General features: G+C 53.5%; 1 protein-coding gene across 2 annotated transcripts in view; it reads right to left on the reverse strand.

The window, feature by feature from the left end:
• XPA (XPA, DNA damage recognition and repair factor) overlaps positions 1-16,896 on the reverse strand; it is a 182,576-nt gene that overhangs the window by 116,661 nt on the left and 49,019 nt on the right. For both annotated transcript variants that reach the window (XM_085636603.1, XM_085636604.1), the window contains exon 4: positions 7,398-7,563. In XM_085636603.1, the coding sequence (XP_085492729.1) occupies positions 7,398-7,563 (166 nt within the window). The remainder of the gene's footprint in view (positions 1-7,397; positions 7,564-16,896) is intronic.

Consider the following 16,896-nt stretch of genomic DNA (forward strand, 5'->3'; position numbering starts at 1 on the left):
CTGCGTAGTCCCGCAGTAATCGCTGGCAGTCGTTGCGCTGCTCCGGGGTCAGGGACGAGGCGAGTTGGACCCCTTCGATCGATCCATCGTGCCTGTCGGATTGCAAGAGGTCGGGCAAGGGCTCGGAGTCGTCCTCGCTCCCCTCGTCGGTCGCCAGCAGCAGGCTCAGTTCGGTCCGGGCGAAGTGGGGTTTTAGCCTGTTCGCATGTAGGACCCGGAGGGGGTTCCGGGGGGACTCCAGATCGACCAGGTAGGTGACGGGACTTTTCTTCTCCACCACCTTGAAGGGCCCGGTCCACTTGTCCTGGAGGGCGCCGGGTTCGACCGGGGCCATGACCCATACTTTCTGACCTGGCTCGAATTCTACCGTAGAAGTGTTGCGATCGTACCACCGCTTCATGTCCTCCTGCTGGCCTCGAGGTTGGCTTCGGCTATGGCTCGGAACTTGCGGGTCTGGTTTCGGAGGGTCAGGAGGTATCGGTAGACGTCAGGAGGGGCGCCTCGGGGCTTCATCTCCCAGCCCTCCTTGACCAGGCTGAGTGGTCCGCGGACCGGGTGCCCATACAATAGTTCAAACGGGCTGAACCCCAGGGACTTCTGCGGGACCTCCCGATAGGCAAACAGGAGGCAGGGCAGCAGGACATCCCATTTCCGCCTGAGGGGTTCTTCCAGGCCCTGGATCATCCCTTTCAATGTTCGGTTGAACCGCTCAACCAGCCCGTTCCCCTGAGGGTGATATGGGGTCGTGAACTTGTATGTGACCCCGCATTGTTGCCACAGGGACCGCATGTACCTGGAGATAAAGTTCGTGCCACGGTCGCTCACCACTTCGCTGGGGAATCCCACTCGGGAGAAGATCCCCATCAAGGCCCGGCCTACCACAGGGGCCGTTATAGTTCTGAGCGGGACCGCCTCCGGGTACCTGGTGGCGTGGTCCACGAGGACCAGGATGAAGCGGTGGCCCAGGGCGGTTTGGGGGTCCAGGGGTCCCACAATGTCGATTCCGACTCGTTCAAACGGGGTGCTGACGGCGGGAAAGGGCTGGAGGGGGGCCTTGACCCGACCCCCCGTCTTTCCGCTGGCTTGGCAGGTCTGGCAGGACCGGCAGTGGTTGTCCACATCTCTCCGCATCCGAGGCCAGTAGAAGTGGGTCACCAGACGACTGTACGTTTTGTCTTGCCCCAAGTGTCCGGCGAGGGGCACATCATGGGCCAGGTTGAGAAGGAACTCCCGGAAGCGGAGGGGGACCACCAACACGCGGCCGGCCCCGAGTTCTGCCACTTTCTGTTCACTGTACAACAGGCCCTCGGCCCAGTAGATCCAGTGGGTGCCGGTCTGGTCACCGTTGGCTTGCGCGGTCGCCTGCTGTCGGACCCCTTCGAGAGAGGGACAGGACTGTTGCTCTTGCTGGAACTGCTCTCGGGTGGGGCCCCCTTCATGTTGCCATTGCGTCAGTTCTGGTAGGGCGCTCGGAGAAGCCATCTCTTCGGGGGAGGATTCGCTGGGCCCGGGGTCGGTGTCCGCCTCCTCCTCGCTGCTGGCGGGAGGGGGTGTGAGCCCCTCGGGTCGGGCAGTCCCGGAGGTCGAGGAGGAGCGGGGGGCCTGGGCGGTCATGGACCGGGTGATGGCGCAGGCCCAATCAGCCAGTCCCAACATTCGGAGGTGCTCTCGTCGTTCTACTTGAGCCCAGGGGGAACTCTCCAAGTCGTTCCCCAGGAGGCAGTCGACCGGGGCGTCGTCGCGCACCGTCACCTTCAGCAGGCCCGTCACCCCTCCCCACTCGAAGGGGACCAGGGCCATCTGGCATAGGCTTTCACTGTTGTCGGCCGTCCGCACAGGGCACAGCACATTCGGTAGAATCTGTTCAGGGGTCACCAGGTGGCAGCGGACAGCGGTGATACTGGCGCCGGTGTCGCGAAGGGATTCGGCCCGTTGTCCGTTGACCGTGACCTGCTGCCGGTACTTCTGGGTGTTGGTTGGGATGGGGGTGCAGGGTACCATCTCTCGGCTACCCAGGCAGACCAGGGACATGGCTGCCGGCTCCCACTCAGTGTTTTCTCGGTCGAGGGCCTCTTCTTCCTCCTCTCCCCCCAAGGCGGCGGCTGTCAGCTGCCGGGGCGGGGGCCCGCCGGCCCCGTTTCTTCGGTTCAGGGGGCAGGCCGGGTCGCTGGCAAAGTGTCCGGTTTGTTGGCAGCCATAGCAGGTCACTGGTGGCCGTGGTCCGGGTCGGGCCGGGCCCACCCTTCGCGCTAGGCTCGGGGAGAGATGTGGCTGCGGTGGCCCTCGAGGGGGGCTCCTGGGGGCCCCAGCGGGAGGGTCTCGGTTCCTGTTCGGCCCTCCCCCCCCACCGCGCTGGCGTGGGGGTCCGTTGGGGTTCCTCTGGTACTCCCCCATTGAGCTCCGGGGGACCCGGGAGTTGACCCATCGATCGGCCTCGACGGCAAGTTTTCGCGGGTCGGTCATTTTGCTGTCGAGGAGGTGCTGTCTCAGTTCCACGAAGCAATTATTGGAAAGGTGTTCCCAGACGATGAGGTCGACCAGTTGTCCGTAGGTGGTTACTTTGCTGCCTTTGATCCACCCTTCTAGGGCCCGACTGAAAAAGTCCACATATTCCACCCATGTGGTACCCGGGATTTTCTTGCAGTCTCGGAACCGCTGGCGGTACATCTCCGCTGTTAGCCCGTATCGGGTGAGCAGGGCCTCCTTCATGTGATCGTAGGAGGTCATCACCTCCTCCGGTAGCTGGAGCAGCGTGTCCCGCCCTTCACTCAGGAATCGCCCCCACAGGCCTGCGCCCCAGTCTTTTCGGGGCACCCGATGGGAGGTCATGGCCACCTCGTAGGCCTTGAACCATTGTTGGATATCGTCATTCTTGTAATACTCCTTGACGACCTCCTTCGGGATATGCACCTTGGCCTCGGGGGGCGGTAGAGTGTCTCTAGTACTGGGGGTGTTGGTCCCTCCGTTCTTGGCCTTGATCTCGAGCTCCTTGAGACTGCGCTCGTGCTCAAGAGTTAGTTTCTTTTCCTCCAACTCCCGGTGTCGTCTCTTCTCTTCTATTTCTTCTTGAAGGCGTAGCTGCTCGAGGGCCAGTTTCTTTTCTGCCAGCTGGAGTTCGCCGTCCAGCCGCAGTCGGGCGAGCTCTAGTTCGTGGCTCCGGACCTTTTCCCGCTCTCGCATTTCTTCCTCGGAGAGGCCGGTTTCTAGGCTCTTTCTTCCTCCGGTTGCCGGGGTCAGTGCGGTTGCTGTGGTCTCCGTCAGGGGCAAGGGCCCTTCTTCCTGGGAGGGGCCTGCCCCAGCCTCCAACCATGCCCTCAGAGCTTTCTGCATCTCTTCCTTGGTACCGAGGCTGGTGGTTGCAATGCCTTTGTCTCTGCAGAACTGTTTTAATTCTTTGTGCGTATATTCTTCCAGCCGTTCGGGCTGGAACTCCATTGTCGCGTTGTTTTCCTGGCTGCTCATGATGCTATTCGTTTGGATGGGTAGCTAGTGGGTACTGGCTGGTACGTACTGCGTTCGGCTCGGATCCCGTCGCTGGCCACCAAATGTTGGAAGGCGGACCCCGAGGAGTCGGTGAGACCACCAAGGGGGGGCCCTCTCACTGCACGAAGTAGCCGAGCGCTGCCGAGAAGTCTCCTGAGAGATCCTTCTCCTATCCCGTACTAGCACAGTAACACCACCACACCGGACTCAGGGAGGTTGTCTCAAGACAAGCAATTCTTTATCATCAATAAAAAGGTTACGAGTTCAATATTTACATGAAGGGATCGAGGGATCCACCAAAAGTCTCAATGTCTCTTTGGAAGGGTAGGGGTAGCGGGTCAGACTTTGGCAGGAGTGCGGTACGAGGGTACCTGGGGCCCAGTTCTTATCCTCAAGCTGGAGGACCTCCGATCTCGGAGGGGTCGAGCCGCGACGGCGTCAGCAGGGCTCTGGCGTACAGTTCGTGGAGAGCCGCGATTCAATCAGCAGGGCTCTCAAGATGGTTTCTGCTCAGCTCGAGCCGCGACGTCGTCAGCAGGGCTCCGAGGAAGGTTTCAGCGAGGTTGGGCCGCGACAGCGTCAGCAGGGCTCCGATGTTCCAGGTGGTTCAGAAAGGGTTCACAAGAAGGAGCCGCGACGCAGTCAGCAGGGCTCGTGATGGTTCCGACAAGAGTTCTTCTCCGTAGGGTCAGCCGCGATTCAATCAGCAGGGCTCTCGACTCCGGGATACAACTGCCGAGCTGTGGTGGGGTCGCCCCAGATATAGGTCTGGAGCCCTTTGATGTCCGGACCTATGCGCCCGAGGGGGCGGAGTGGCCGGGTGGAGGTGGCCAGACGCCCAGCAGGAGAGGCGCCAGGCCCATGGGAGTTTGCAGGGTGATCACACCTCGAGAGGGGAGGACAGTTGGGGGTCCCATCGATACTGTCCTCCGCCGGGGCGATGAATGGTTCCTGCGGCACCCCCTGGCCAGTTCGTGGTGCCTCGATGTCGGGGCTTCGTTGGGGTCGAGGCTGGGTTGAGCGGGGTCGCGCCGGCTGGGGCACGGTGTGACGTGGATGCCAACAAGATGGCGGAGCCACGAGGAGTATGCGACCACGTGTAGCTCCGGGTGAAGGGCCTTGGTGCAGTCCAGACGGGTGGCCCGTGACGGCTGGGGCGGGGAACGGCCACAATCCAGGGGGTTAAGGACCACGCCACGAGGCCAGGTCCAACAATCTGCAACACCCACTTGTCCGATGTGATATCGCGCCAGTGGAGGAGGTGGTGGCGGATTCTGCCACCCACCGGCGTGGGGTGCTCCACAAAGCTCGGATTAGGAAGGTTTGGAGGTCGAAGCAGCGGGGGCGGAGGTGGACTGACCCCCACACAGATTCCCAGAACCAAGCCTGCGGAAACTGCGTCCGCGGCCGTGCTGATTCTGATTCTGCACAGGTTTGCTGAAGGAACATGCCTGGGCGCCTCTGCCGTGGCCACGAAAGGAACGAAAACCAGGAGTGGCCGGGCTTTTTGCGGAAAGACCAAAGGACTTGGCCGTGGCCCGCGAGTCGTTTAAACGCTCCAGTGCACTGTTGGCCTTATCGCCAAACAGGCGAGTGCCATCAAAGGGCATGTCCATGAGCGAGCTCTGAACATCGGGCGAGAACCCGGTGGATGGTAGCCAGGCGGGGCGATGAAGCACCACCGTCGTAGAAATCGCCCTGACAAGAGAGTCAGTGGTGTCCAAACCACACCGAATGGCGAACTTAGCCGCATCCTTCCCCTCAGCAACTGCTAGGGACAGCACAGCGTGGACCTGCTCAGGACACTGAGGCAACACCTGAGCAACCGTATCCCACACCGCGTGGGAGTAGCGGCCCAATAAGCAGGCGGTGTTCACCGACAGCAGCCCCATGCTGGCCGAAGACGTCGAGGCTTGAATGACCAGACTCCCAGGCGTGGGGTGAGTGGTCAAAAACGCGGGGTCACCAGGCGCCGGGCGATGACGCCTAGCGACATTCTTATCCACCGGAGCCCCTGTGGCTGGCCTCGACCAAGTGCCCAACAAGACGTCAGTGAGGGCATCGTTGAAGGGAAGCAGGGGCTCCGATGAAGTAGACGCCATCTGGAGCACCTGCGTGAGGAGATTAGTTTTGAGGACCACCGTAGGAAGATCGAGGTTGAGGACCTCAGTAGCCTGACGGAGCACCATCGTGTGGGAGGCGCCCTCCTTCATGGTTGGCAGGGAAGAGGCAAACCCCGGGTCAGAAGAGACATCGAGGTCGCGGGCGTCCTCCAAGTCGTCCACCCAGTCCTGCTCAGAGTCACACTGATGGGCAAGAGGGTCCTCGGACCCCTCCCAGTCATCCTCCACCTCCATTGCAGGGGGAACAGACCGCGGTGGCAGAGCGGATCCCAGGTAGGAACAAAATGGTCCTGGAACCGGGGCAAGGGCGGATCAAACGGCACCCACTGCGGAGCCAGAGGCGGAGCCGAGGGTGGCGCTGGGGCCAGAGCCGGCAGCGCTGGACCTCGTGGCGCCGAGGCCGGAGCCAATGGCGCAGGATCCTGTGGTGCCGAAGCGGGGTCTGCCGGCGGCGCTGACCGCCCAACAGGATCTGGACACGGGACCGCGGGGCCCAAAGGCTCGCCGGCGGGAGCCCGAGGCCTAAAAAGGCGGTCCATGGTGGCAAGGAACTCCTGCACCTATTCGGGAGTCACTGACGGACCCGGGGAAGGCGGGTAGGCCGCGGGACTCCCCAGCTCCAAAGGAGCCACAGGGGCAGAACCCCTGTCCCCCTCGTCCGCATCAGAGGACCGTCGGGCAGATGTCGGAGAGCGAACACGCTTCTACGACTTCTTTTTATGTCAATACTTACCGGAATCCGAGGGCGAAGACTTGGAGCCAGAGGAGCGACGACTGCGGCCCCGTGAGCGTTCCTGGGAATGGTGCCGGGACCTGGAACGGGGTTGGGATGAGTGCCGGGCCTCCAGCAGCTTCCGGCGCCGCTCCCTCAAGGCCTTCATGGCCATGGCCCGACAGTCCCGGCAGGACCGGGAGTGGTTGTCAGTCTCCAGGCAGTAGAGGCAAACATCGTGGGGGTCCGCCACCGACATATTGCGACGGCAGGCCCCACAAGACTTAAATCCGGGCATCCCTACGTGCACCAGGAGAAAAAAGGGGGGAGACAAAAGTCTCAAAAGTGCAGTCAAAAAGTGACTAAGGTACATGCTCAAACCGGATCTGCGCTTGCTGGTGCAGAAAAAGAAAGAACTGACGTCAGCGCGCATGAGTGGCGCCTAAGTAGTCTCCGTGACGTCATCTCGGTGCTTACGACGCCAGCAACGGACACGGAGCCGCACAACGCCACCTACTGACGCGCAGGGGTACTGCTACACAAACTTTCCGGATCCAGTCTGACGCCTGGGGATATTCTAAGGTAAGGAATCTATCACTAACGTGTCTCTTTCAGATCAGTGTTTTAAGTAGGCTGATCAATTGCCCCATGCTGCATCCAGTGGTGGGTGGAAGCAAAATCTGAATGAGAACAGACCAATGAATGAAAAGAGGCATCTAAAAGCCCCTACATGTAAGTATAGTATACATATTTTAGTAAAATCAAAGGTCTTGGCTAATGCGAGACCTTACAAAATGGATGCTCAGCTTTACTATTCACAGGAAAATCATGTGCATATACTGTTGGCTGGCCAAATGCTAAAATCATTCAGAAATCCTGTTTTCAGGTGTCCTTCTACAATACTAATAAAAAGAATAGCATGAAAGTGATTCAAAATCAAATCTGTATATAGATTACTGGTTACCAAATTAATTCAACTTTGAATGGCTCGTGAAACCAAACAAGAATGAAACCTTGAAATTTTTGTAAAAAAGGCCCATTAACAGTTTCATTTACATATTGTAAATCTTTCAACACACCTGTGCTTTTAAATAAAGCTTCATATCACCCCACTGGGAATTATGGGGGTTCTTTTTCAGAAAAAACTTGAGCACGGGTTCCCGTCTGTCAAAATCGCAGTCTTTGAGCAAGTACTCTTGCTTTGCCTCCGTCTTCGTTATAAGTTTGTGAGCACCTTCTGGATCTCTGAAATAAATTGCACACGGTCAAAATCAGCCATATGCAGCCACTGTACTCGAAGAGTGAGCAAGCTAATGTGAGTTGACCTTGTTGGATACCTTAATCATATTACTGAAAATCTTTAAGATGTCAATCAAATGAAACATAAGGAAATTAGTGGTAAACCTGTGTAGTGAAAGTGACATAACAAAGGAAAGTAGAATGGATATAGACAACCTTAAAGAAGAAAACAAGTTACTTACCTGTAACTACAGTTATCCAGTATTGGTATCTTTCATATATTCAGATGCTTGAATCATTCCCCGTCGCCGAGGCGGGAGTCCCCGGTAAATAAAAAAGTAGTGCCAAAATGCTAGTAGTAGTAGTAGGCCCAAAGAAAAGGCCAAAAGCCTGTATCTTAGCAGCCTATCTACCTCATTATGCCAAAAGAACCAAGAATTTGGTAACAACCAATCAGACACCAGCACCCTTCTAGAACCCTCTCAGCAGAGCCAGTTCTCCTCAGATTTTCGTAGCACAAGTGGGAAGTGAACGTCCCAAATTATATAGAACTGACTCTACGGGGAGGAGGGTGGGTGCATGTGAATCTATGAAAGATACCAATACTGGATAACTGTAGTTACAGGTAAGTAACTTGTTTTCTTATCCAGTATTGGGGTATCTTTCATAGATTCACATGCCTGAATCAGAATAGCGAGCAGTATACCAAGTATACAGTCGTTTGCGGATGGCGGGAGACTAGTACTGATACTCCCTAATTGCATCCACAGCTTGTTAACAAGAGGTATAAGAAAAAATCTTAAAATTCGAAATATGCAATCTATAAAGAGAAAAGCATGTAAACATGAAAGCAAATCATCATTGTAACACATTGCATTGTTATACTAAAGATATCAACATCTTACATATTAAAATATGAAAAAAGGGTACCTGAAGGTATCTCAAAGAAACAGATGTCGTAGTACAGCTTGCCCAACTGCTGCATCATCACGATGTGTAGATTGGAGGCAGTAATGTCTGGTAAAAGTGTGGACATTTTTCCATGTCGCAGCACGGCAGATATTTTCTAGAGTCACACCAGCAAACAATGCTGTAGACGCTGCTACTGTCCTCGTTGAATGGGCCTTGGGTTTCCTCAACAAAGGCCTGTGAGCCTTGTCATGGCAGAAAAGTATTGTAGATGCTATCCATCTGGCAATGGTGGATTTTGTAACCGCCTTTCCCAGAGTAGTTTGGCCATAAGCCACAAATAATTGATCTGACTTTCTAAGGTTCTTCGTTTTCAGAAGATAGAATTTAAGACATCTCTTGATATCGAGAGAATGTAAGGCTCGTTCCACTGGGGTGGATGGATTAGGAAAGAAAGTTTTTAACGTCACTGGTTCATTAAGATGAAACTGTGAAGGCACCTTAGGGATAAACGTTGGATTAGTTCGGAGGTGCACGTAGTCTTGAGTGAAGTGTAGAAAAGGTTCCTTTACAAAAAACGCCTGAATTTTACTAACTCTTCGAGCTGATGTTAAAGCCAGAAGTAAAGCAACCTTCCAGGTAAGGAATTTTAGGTCAGCCTTGTGGATGGGCTCGAATGGATGCTTCATTAATTGCATTAAGACTGTGTTGAGTTCCCATTCCGGTGGCGGAAGTCTGACCGGAGGAAACTCTCGGACTAGTCCTTTCATAAACTGTTTAATTAAAGAGGATGAACAAAGAGAAGGGCCATGAGCACCCCTTCTGAATCTGGAAAGTGCAGCTAAGTGGACCTTGACTGAAGGGAAAGAAAGTCCAGATCTTGCCAGGTGTAACAAGTAAGGAAGGATCTTTTCTGCAGGATCGTCCACCGGGTGCACCTGGTTTGCTTCACACCAGCAGCAAAACCGTTTCCATTTTAGACGGTAAGTTTTTATCGTGCTCTGAGCTAGTGATTTTGTTAATATATCCCTACAGTCTTGAGGGATATCCAGGTCCTTAAACTCTAAGAAGTCAGGAGCCATGCGTGTAAATGTAGGGACTGAGGGTCCGGGTGGAGAACCTGACCTCTGTTCCTTGACAGCATTGTGGGCGTTGGGCGAAGACGGATCGGCTGGTCCTGTGATAGCAATAGGAGCTCCTGAAACCAGTATTGGCGTGGCCATCTGGGTGCAATCAAGATAAGACGACAGCCCTCCAACTTCATCTTGCGTATGACCCTCGGTATCAGGGGTATCGGGGGAAAAGCGTAAGCACAAGTCCCTGACCATCGCATGGACAGGGCATTCCCCCTTGAGCCCTGTTGAGGGTATCTGCTGGCATAGAAGCGGCATTTCTTGTTCTCCTTCGTGGCGAACAAATCCAGCGGTGGTGTTCCCCAAGCTCTGAATATTCTGAGCACCTGAGTTTGCTTTAGCTCCCATTCGTGGCAATCTGATTGGGATTTGCTGAGCGTGTCCGCTAATGTATTGCAGAGACCTCTGACATGTTCTGCTCTGAGGGTTATGTTGTGGAGTGTGACCCATTCCCACAACTCCTGAGCTTCCGTGGACAAAGTTGCTGATCTTGTTCCTCCTTGTTTGTTCACGTAGAACATGCTGGTGGTATTGTCGGTTCGAATCAGAACCGAAGAACCTGCAATCCTTGGAAGGAAAGCTTGCAGAGACAGGAAAATTGCTCGCAATTCCAGACTGTTGATGTGTTTGTTTTTGTACTCTGGGGACCACTTCCCCTGTATCTGTAAATCTTGGGAGATGACCTCCCCATCCTTCCATGGAAGCATCGGTAGTGAGGACAAAGTCTGGAATCTTCTGAATGAAAGTAAGCCCTTCTGATAAGTTGGGAATATGGGACCACCAACGTAGAGCGCTCTTCATGCCTGAAGTGACTCTGATGATGTCGTCGAAGGAGCCCATCACCTGCTGCCACTGAAGGTGTAACTCCTCCTGCAAGGGTCGCATGCGGAGCCGCGCCAGAGGATCGAGGCGTATTGCAGAGGAGCACATCCCTAGGAGCGACGCGAACATCCGGACAGAAACTGACTTTCTTTTGGAAATTCGGATTGCTAAGTTTTGAAGACGAACCTGCCGTTCGTGAGACAAGAATGCCTTGCAGCGGGCGGTATCTAACAGCGCGCCCATAAAAGGAAGGATCTGCCTTGGTTGTAATTGAGATTTGCTCCTGTTGATCGCAAGCCCCAGAGACTGGAACAGACGAAGAGATGTTGTCACGGCAGTCTTGACTGATCTTTCCGAAGGACCCTTTATTAACCAGTCGTCTAAATACGGAAAGACTTGGATTCCTTGGGAGCGCAACACTGCTGCCACTGGAGCTAGGCACTTCGTAAAGATCCTTGGGGCAGATTTTAACCCAAACGGGAGCACCTTGAACTGGTAATGGGCGCCAGCCACTGTGAAGCGAAGATACTTGCGATGCTTCGGATGTATTGGGATGTGAAAGGAAGCGTCTTCCATATCTAAGGAAGCTAGAAAATCTCCCTCGTTGAGGCAACCTAGAATTTCCGCCAGTGTGACCATGCGAAATCCCTGCTTCTTGAAGAATCTGTTCGGATTGCGAAGGTCTAAGATTGGGCGCCACTCCCCTGATTTCTTCTTGATGAGAAAAAAGCGGGAATAGAAACCTGTCCCCTTTTGAAGCGCAGGAACCTTCTCGATTGCGTTCTTGAGGAGCATCGTTAAAGCTTCTTTGAATAGTAAGTGAAGACGAGGGGGAGGGGGTCCCTTGGGTGGTTTGTTGGGTGGTTTGGTGACAAACTCTAAGGTATGACCGTTGTGAACCAGGTCCAGAACCCACTGGTCCGACGTAATGTCTTGCCACTTGGTCGCAAAAGTTGAAATTTTCGCACCCACAGGGAGGGGAAAAGGAGTGGAAGGCGCCCTGCAGAAATCATTGCTTCCGTGAGGTGTCTCTTCCCTGATTCTGCGATCTTTTCCGTCCGCCTTGACGAGAGAAACCAGATGTATTGGTCTGTTTGCAGGAAGACTGATATGATTGCCGATACTGAGGCTGGTACCTATTTTGTTGGGTATGATAACTTCCTCTGGAAGAAAATCCACGGCCCCTTGCTCCTCTGAAGGTACCTCTTTTGTATTGCAAGGAGCCCAACGATCTTGCAGTATCAGTATCCGTTTTAATTGCTTGGAGTGCGTCATCTATGTGTTTTCCAAACAATGATTCGCCATCATAGGCCATGTCCAATATTTTTGTCTGGACTTCTGGCCTGAACGTGGTAGCTTTCAGCCAACCTTGGCGCCTAAGAACCGCAGCCCCAGCCAACTGGCGAAAGTTAGTATTCGCAATATCCAGTGCGCAGTCGATAGTCTCTGAGGCTGCACGCTCACCCTCCAACAAAATCTTTCGAGCATCTTGCCTGCTATCCTCTGGGATGAGGTCGATAAAGCTTGCCATTTCTGACCACATCTGGCGGTCATAACGCCCTATTATCGCTAGGGAGTTGGCTGCCCTGATGGAAGCAGCTGCCATAGTTGAAAATGTTTTCCCAATTAGATCCAGTCGGCGTCCTTCTCTATCCGGTGGTGTAGTAACCGGTGCTGCCGGATTCTTCGATTTTTGTTGGGCTGCCTGAGATATAACGGAGTCTGGACGCGGTTGGCCAATGAGACAAGAGGGACTGTCGGCTGGAGCACGGTATTTTTTGTCAATCCGTGGAAGCACCGCTGGTACGGATGCCGGGTTTTTCATGATTTTAACCCCTTCTTTCCAAATATAGTCAATGATAGGGATAGCTCTCGTAACCTTTCTTGACTCCTCTTTAAAGTCATGCAGAAAGCAGTCAGACTGCTCAATGGTGACCGGCAAGTTGAACCTGGTCGCAGCTCGCTGCATAAGGTTATGGAACCCCCCTATATCTTCTGGAGGCGAATCAGATGGTAGAGGGGTAGGTGGCGAAGGCATAGGGATTATATATGAATCCCAAGGGTCTGCTGGGTCTGGCAGCTCGCCCTCTTCGTATTCCTCCTCCGAGGTTGTATCTTGATGCGGGTCCTGTGGAGGATCAGGCAGTTGAGGCATTGGGGCTGGACCCTCGGGCAGAGGCAATGGGTCCGGCTGCGGCGCAGTCTGTGGAACCTGTGGAACGTTTGGCTGCGGTGGAAAACGCTGCTTATAATCTGCAAGCATGGCTTGTAGGTCTTGTATTAAAGTAGGAGGCAGATGTGACATCTCGTTCCTACGAGGTTAAGTGTAGCAGGGTCTATGATGCGGAACGACTATGTCTTCCTGATAGTAATGCCCTTGATAATTGTCATCTTCCCCATCATCATCGTCCTCCTGACATTTGATGTGCAGTTCCGAAGGATGGCGAGCAATCCCAAAGGGCCCTTCGTCCTCGTCTTCCACATAATCATCATCGTCACACTGCACATAAGTTTCCAGGAGATGCGAGGGAGTAAGCGGTGAAATGTCCTGCCTTAGAAAAGACTTTAGTTGAAAAGTCCTGGTGGAAACTGGAGTAGAGGTCATCGTTGACGAGATCGTCGTCGACGGGGCTGTGATAAACTGGATCGTCGACGGGATCGTCGACGGGATCGTCGACGGGATCGTAGACGGTGCCATCGTCGCCGACGGAGCCGACGTCGACGGGGTCTTCGTCGACGAGCTCTTCGTCGACGGGCTCGACGTCGACGGGATCTTCGTCGACGGAATCTTCGTCTACAGAATCTTCGTCTACAGAATCTTCGTCTACAGAATCTTCGTCTACAGAATCTTCGTCGACGGGCTCGCCGTCGACGAGCTCTTCGTCGACGGGATCTTCGTCGACGATGGAATCTTCGTCGACGAACTCTTCGTCGACGAGCTCGACGTCGACAGGCTTTTCAATGGCGGAATCGTCAACGGCGGTACAGCTGACTTCGTCGACGACACCTCGACGGCGGGCTTCTTTGTGAGGATAGTAATCTTCTTAGACATAATAGGAGAGGTAAGTGCCGTCGTCGTGAAGGTTTGTGTCAATGAAGAAGCAGACGAGGTGACAGAAACTGAAGATTGAGAGTAAGCCAAAGATTTTGAAAGGCTTTTACTCACAGTTTGTGTGGTAGTCTTGACTGTAGAATCCTGAGGAGAGAGCGCATCAGAAGTAGAATGATGCGATTTCCGACGCTTCTTCCCTTCGCTGGAAGAGCTGTCCTGCGATCTAGCTCTCTTGCTAGAAGTAGAGGCTTTGTCATCCTCCTCAGCCGAAGAGGATTTAAGCCACAAAAGCACTCTCGCCTCCCTATCCCTGAGAGTTTTTGTAGGGAAGGTGCGGCAAATCTTGCAATCTTTTGCCTCATGTTTAGGGTAGAGGCAGTAGATGCAGTCTACATGTTGATCATCAACATGGACTCTCTTCTTGGTGCAGGTCCTGCAGGACTTAAACAAAGCCTTCTTGTCTGACATGCTGAAGCAAGTTGAAAGAAAACTGAGAGGCACTAAGGGAGACTCCCTTCCACACGACGTGAGGTGAAAATCTGAGGAGAACTGGCTCTGCTGAGAGGGTTCTAGAAGGGTGCTGGTGTCTGATTGGTTGTTACCAAATTCTTGGTTCTTTTGGCATAATGAGGTAGATAGGCTGCTAAGATACAGGCTTTTGGCCTTTTCTTTGGGCCTACTACTACTACTAGCATTTTGGCACTACTTTTTTATTTACCGGGGACTCCCGCCTCGGCGACGGGGAATGATTCAGGCATGTGAATCTATGAAAGATACCCCAATACTGGATAAACTAAATATTACAACAACCGTTTTTAAATTGCATGAGCCCTACACCCTGGGCTGTCTGTACAGAGACTGTGTGTCCCGCTAACTGGCTAATAAGCTAAAGTAATTTTGCTCTCCATTACTCCCAGAAGATTCCAATACCTTATAATTCTGACCACACAACAATTGTCATGAAACAGAGACAGGGAGATGCAATAAGTATTGACTCTTAAAACGGCTCTGTTCTGCAAAGAATAAGTCCAAAGTAAAAAACAAGTTCCTTATCTGTACACTGTGGTTCTCCAGTACTGATATCTTTCATAGATTCATATGCTTGAATCTACCCTGTCGCCATGGTTGGAGTCCCACGGTAACAGTGTTATAGTAGTACTAAAGCTTGTAGGAAGGTGGAATCTGACTAATGGTTGCCCCCAACTTTTTGCCTGGTATTTGAGTGGTTTTTGACTAGTCTGGCTGGGATCCTGCTATCCAGGACCCCAGCCTATCTGCTTTCTCCTTAAAACTGATGCGAGTACCCTAGGTACAAACCAATTGGATGCTGAGGATGCCCTGACAGTCCCTTGTAGATGGTACCCTAGGTACCCAGGACATGGGTCCCTCAGTAGGCCTACCAGGGCTGTAGCACTTATTGTACCACCCTGGGACAGCCATACAAACTGACAACACCACACCACTACTGTAGTCTGGGTAAGGTGGTGCTAGCACTCCTTACAGGGATATAGGTACCCTATATCCCACCCCATTACAACACATATACTCTCATAGGTCACCCCTATAGCAGGCCTTGCTAATCCTACAGGGCAGGGTGCTGAGGTATGTGTGAGGGGGGACCCCTACCTGAGTAGGGCCTCTCTGCAACCCTCGTAAAATCATTGCTGGGTTGTTTGTAGTGTAGCCATACCATATACTCTTAACCGCATTATAAGTCTATCGCGATAGCGTGATAACTTGAGAATGGCTACACAGAACCATATTGTGTTTGGTGTCAAACATGTAGGAATCCTACCCCCAGTCCAGCCATGGGCATGAGGGCACGATTCCCCCCTGCTAGAGGGGCGATATGGGAAAAGCGGCAGAATTCGGACACCAATTTAAAAGTGCACAAGTAGTACAAAATGGCTACTACCCGCCACCCACACGACTCTGGCTGGCTGTTGCTGGGGAAAACCCCAGCCTCGCCAGCTGGACAATAGGGCTCCTGTGGCAGGGAGGTGCTAGCATCTCCCCAGACAGGATATGTGGATTGGAACAGGGTGGGTGCACCAAATGTCCTTTCAGAGTTGCACGTACGCAGCTGCAGAGCCTTCATTCTGCATACACCGCTTGGAACCGGTTCAGGGGCATCCTGCACCTCGCCCAGGCGGGAAACACACAAAGGGGAGAGGGTGTAGCCACCCTTTCCCGCCTCACCACTCATTGGTGGACACTACTCTGGACACTCCCCTAATCTTGGGGATAAAGGTAAATAACGTGGCCCCAGAGCCTCAGATTAATCTTGAACTTTACAGTCTTGACCTTCGACTTGCTGCTGCCCAGCTGACGGAAGAAATCTCCCTTGGGATAAAGGAGTTATCCCCCTGCTTGGCAGGCACCTGAAACACTGCAAGTGACCCGGTTGGAACTTCGCTGCTCTCACGAACTTCGTCGACTTCCAGCACCCTTGAGGTGGGTTTCCTAAGCATCCCAGAGGCCAGTGAGTGTGCACAGCAAACCTGTGTACCGTGGACCGTGTGGGTGCCGAGATTGCCAATACCCCAGGACACCGGCCACCTCTTGCGTAGCACACGATCCTGACCAGTGGGGAAGTTGTGCTTTGGCCCTTTATTGAGCCAACCACCAAGCAGCATCCGTGCCAAAGATCAGCGCCCCAGCCCCTTCCGGTGGCTCCCTTTTACGCACTCCATTTTGCTGCCTTCCGCGGTCCCTTGTCTCTCGACTTGTGGGCCCGAGCGGAGGACAATCTCGACAACTAAGAGTTCCCCTGGTTGCTCCAGGCCTGCTCTACAGTCTCTCCAAAGGAGACTTCTCACAGACCTCGTGGGTATGCACCAGTAGCTGATTTGTTCATCTTGCGTGGGTTGCGGTTGCCAAGGCTTAGTGGATCCAATCCGGACACTAACACCGCAGCGACCCTCATCCGACGTGGGACAGTCGCCCTCCCGAAGCTGGCCTTCCTTGAAGCCTCCCGGAGCCCGTGACTGCAGATCCAAGCTACACCTCTTTCCACTTGAAGCACCCGACATTGAAGGGCTCTTTGCTTTGAGCTCCCTGGTCACTGTGCCGTGACCCAGACTCTGTCCCCTCTGCTTTCAGGTTCTTCTCTTCAACTTCTACAACTTCAATCTTCACTGCATCATTGACGCTTTTGGCTAGCAGCACTTTTGAACATTTTCCAATTGAAAATCAGCCCGTGACCACACATCGAAAACGACCTATGCACCCGGCTTCCCTGGGGCAGTTAACAGTGGTACCTCGGTACTCTCAAGGTAGTGGGCTCCTCAAAAGCTTAAGTCTAAAGTTTTAACTTTGTACTCCTGCTAGAAGTGACTTTAATCTGTGTAAATCAAACCGCGACATTCTCCATAGGCTTTAATAGAGATCCCGATAGCAGCTATTTCCACTGCACGCGCCTCC

Source organism: Triturus cristatus, chromosome 2_1, assembly GCF_964204655.1.
Source record: "Triturus cristatus chromosome 2_1, aTriCri1.1, whole genome shotgun sequence".
Taxonomy (NCBI): Eukaryota; Metazoa; Chordata; class Amphibia; order Caudata; family Salamandridae; genus Triturus; species Triturus cristatus.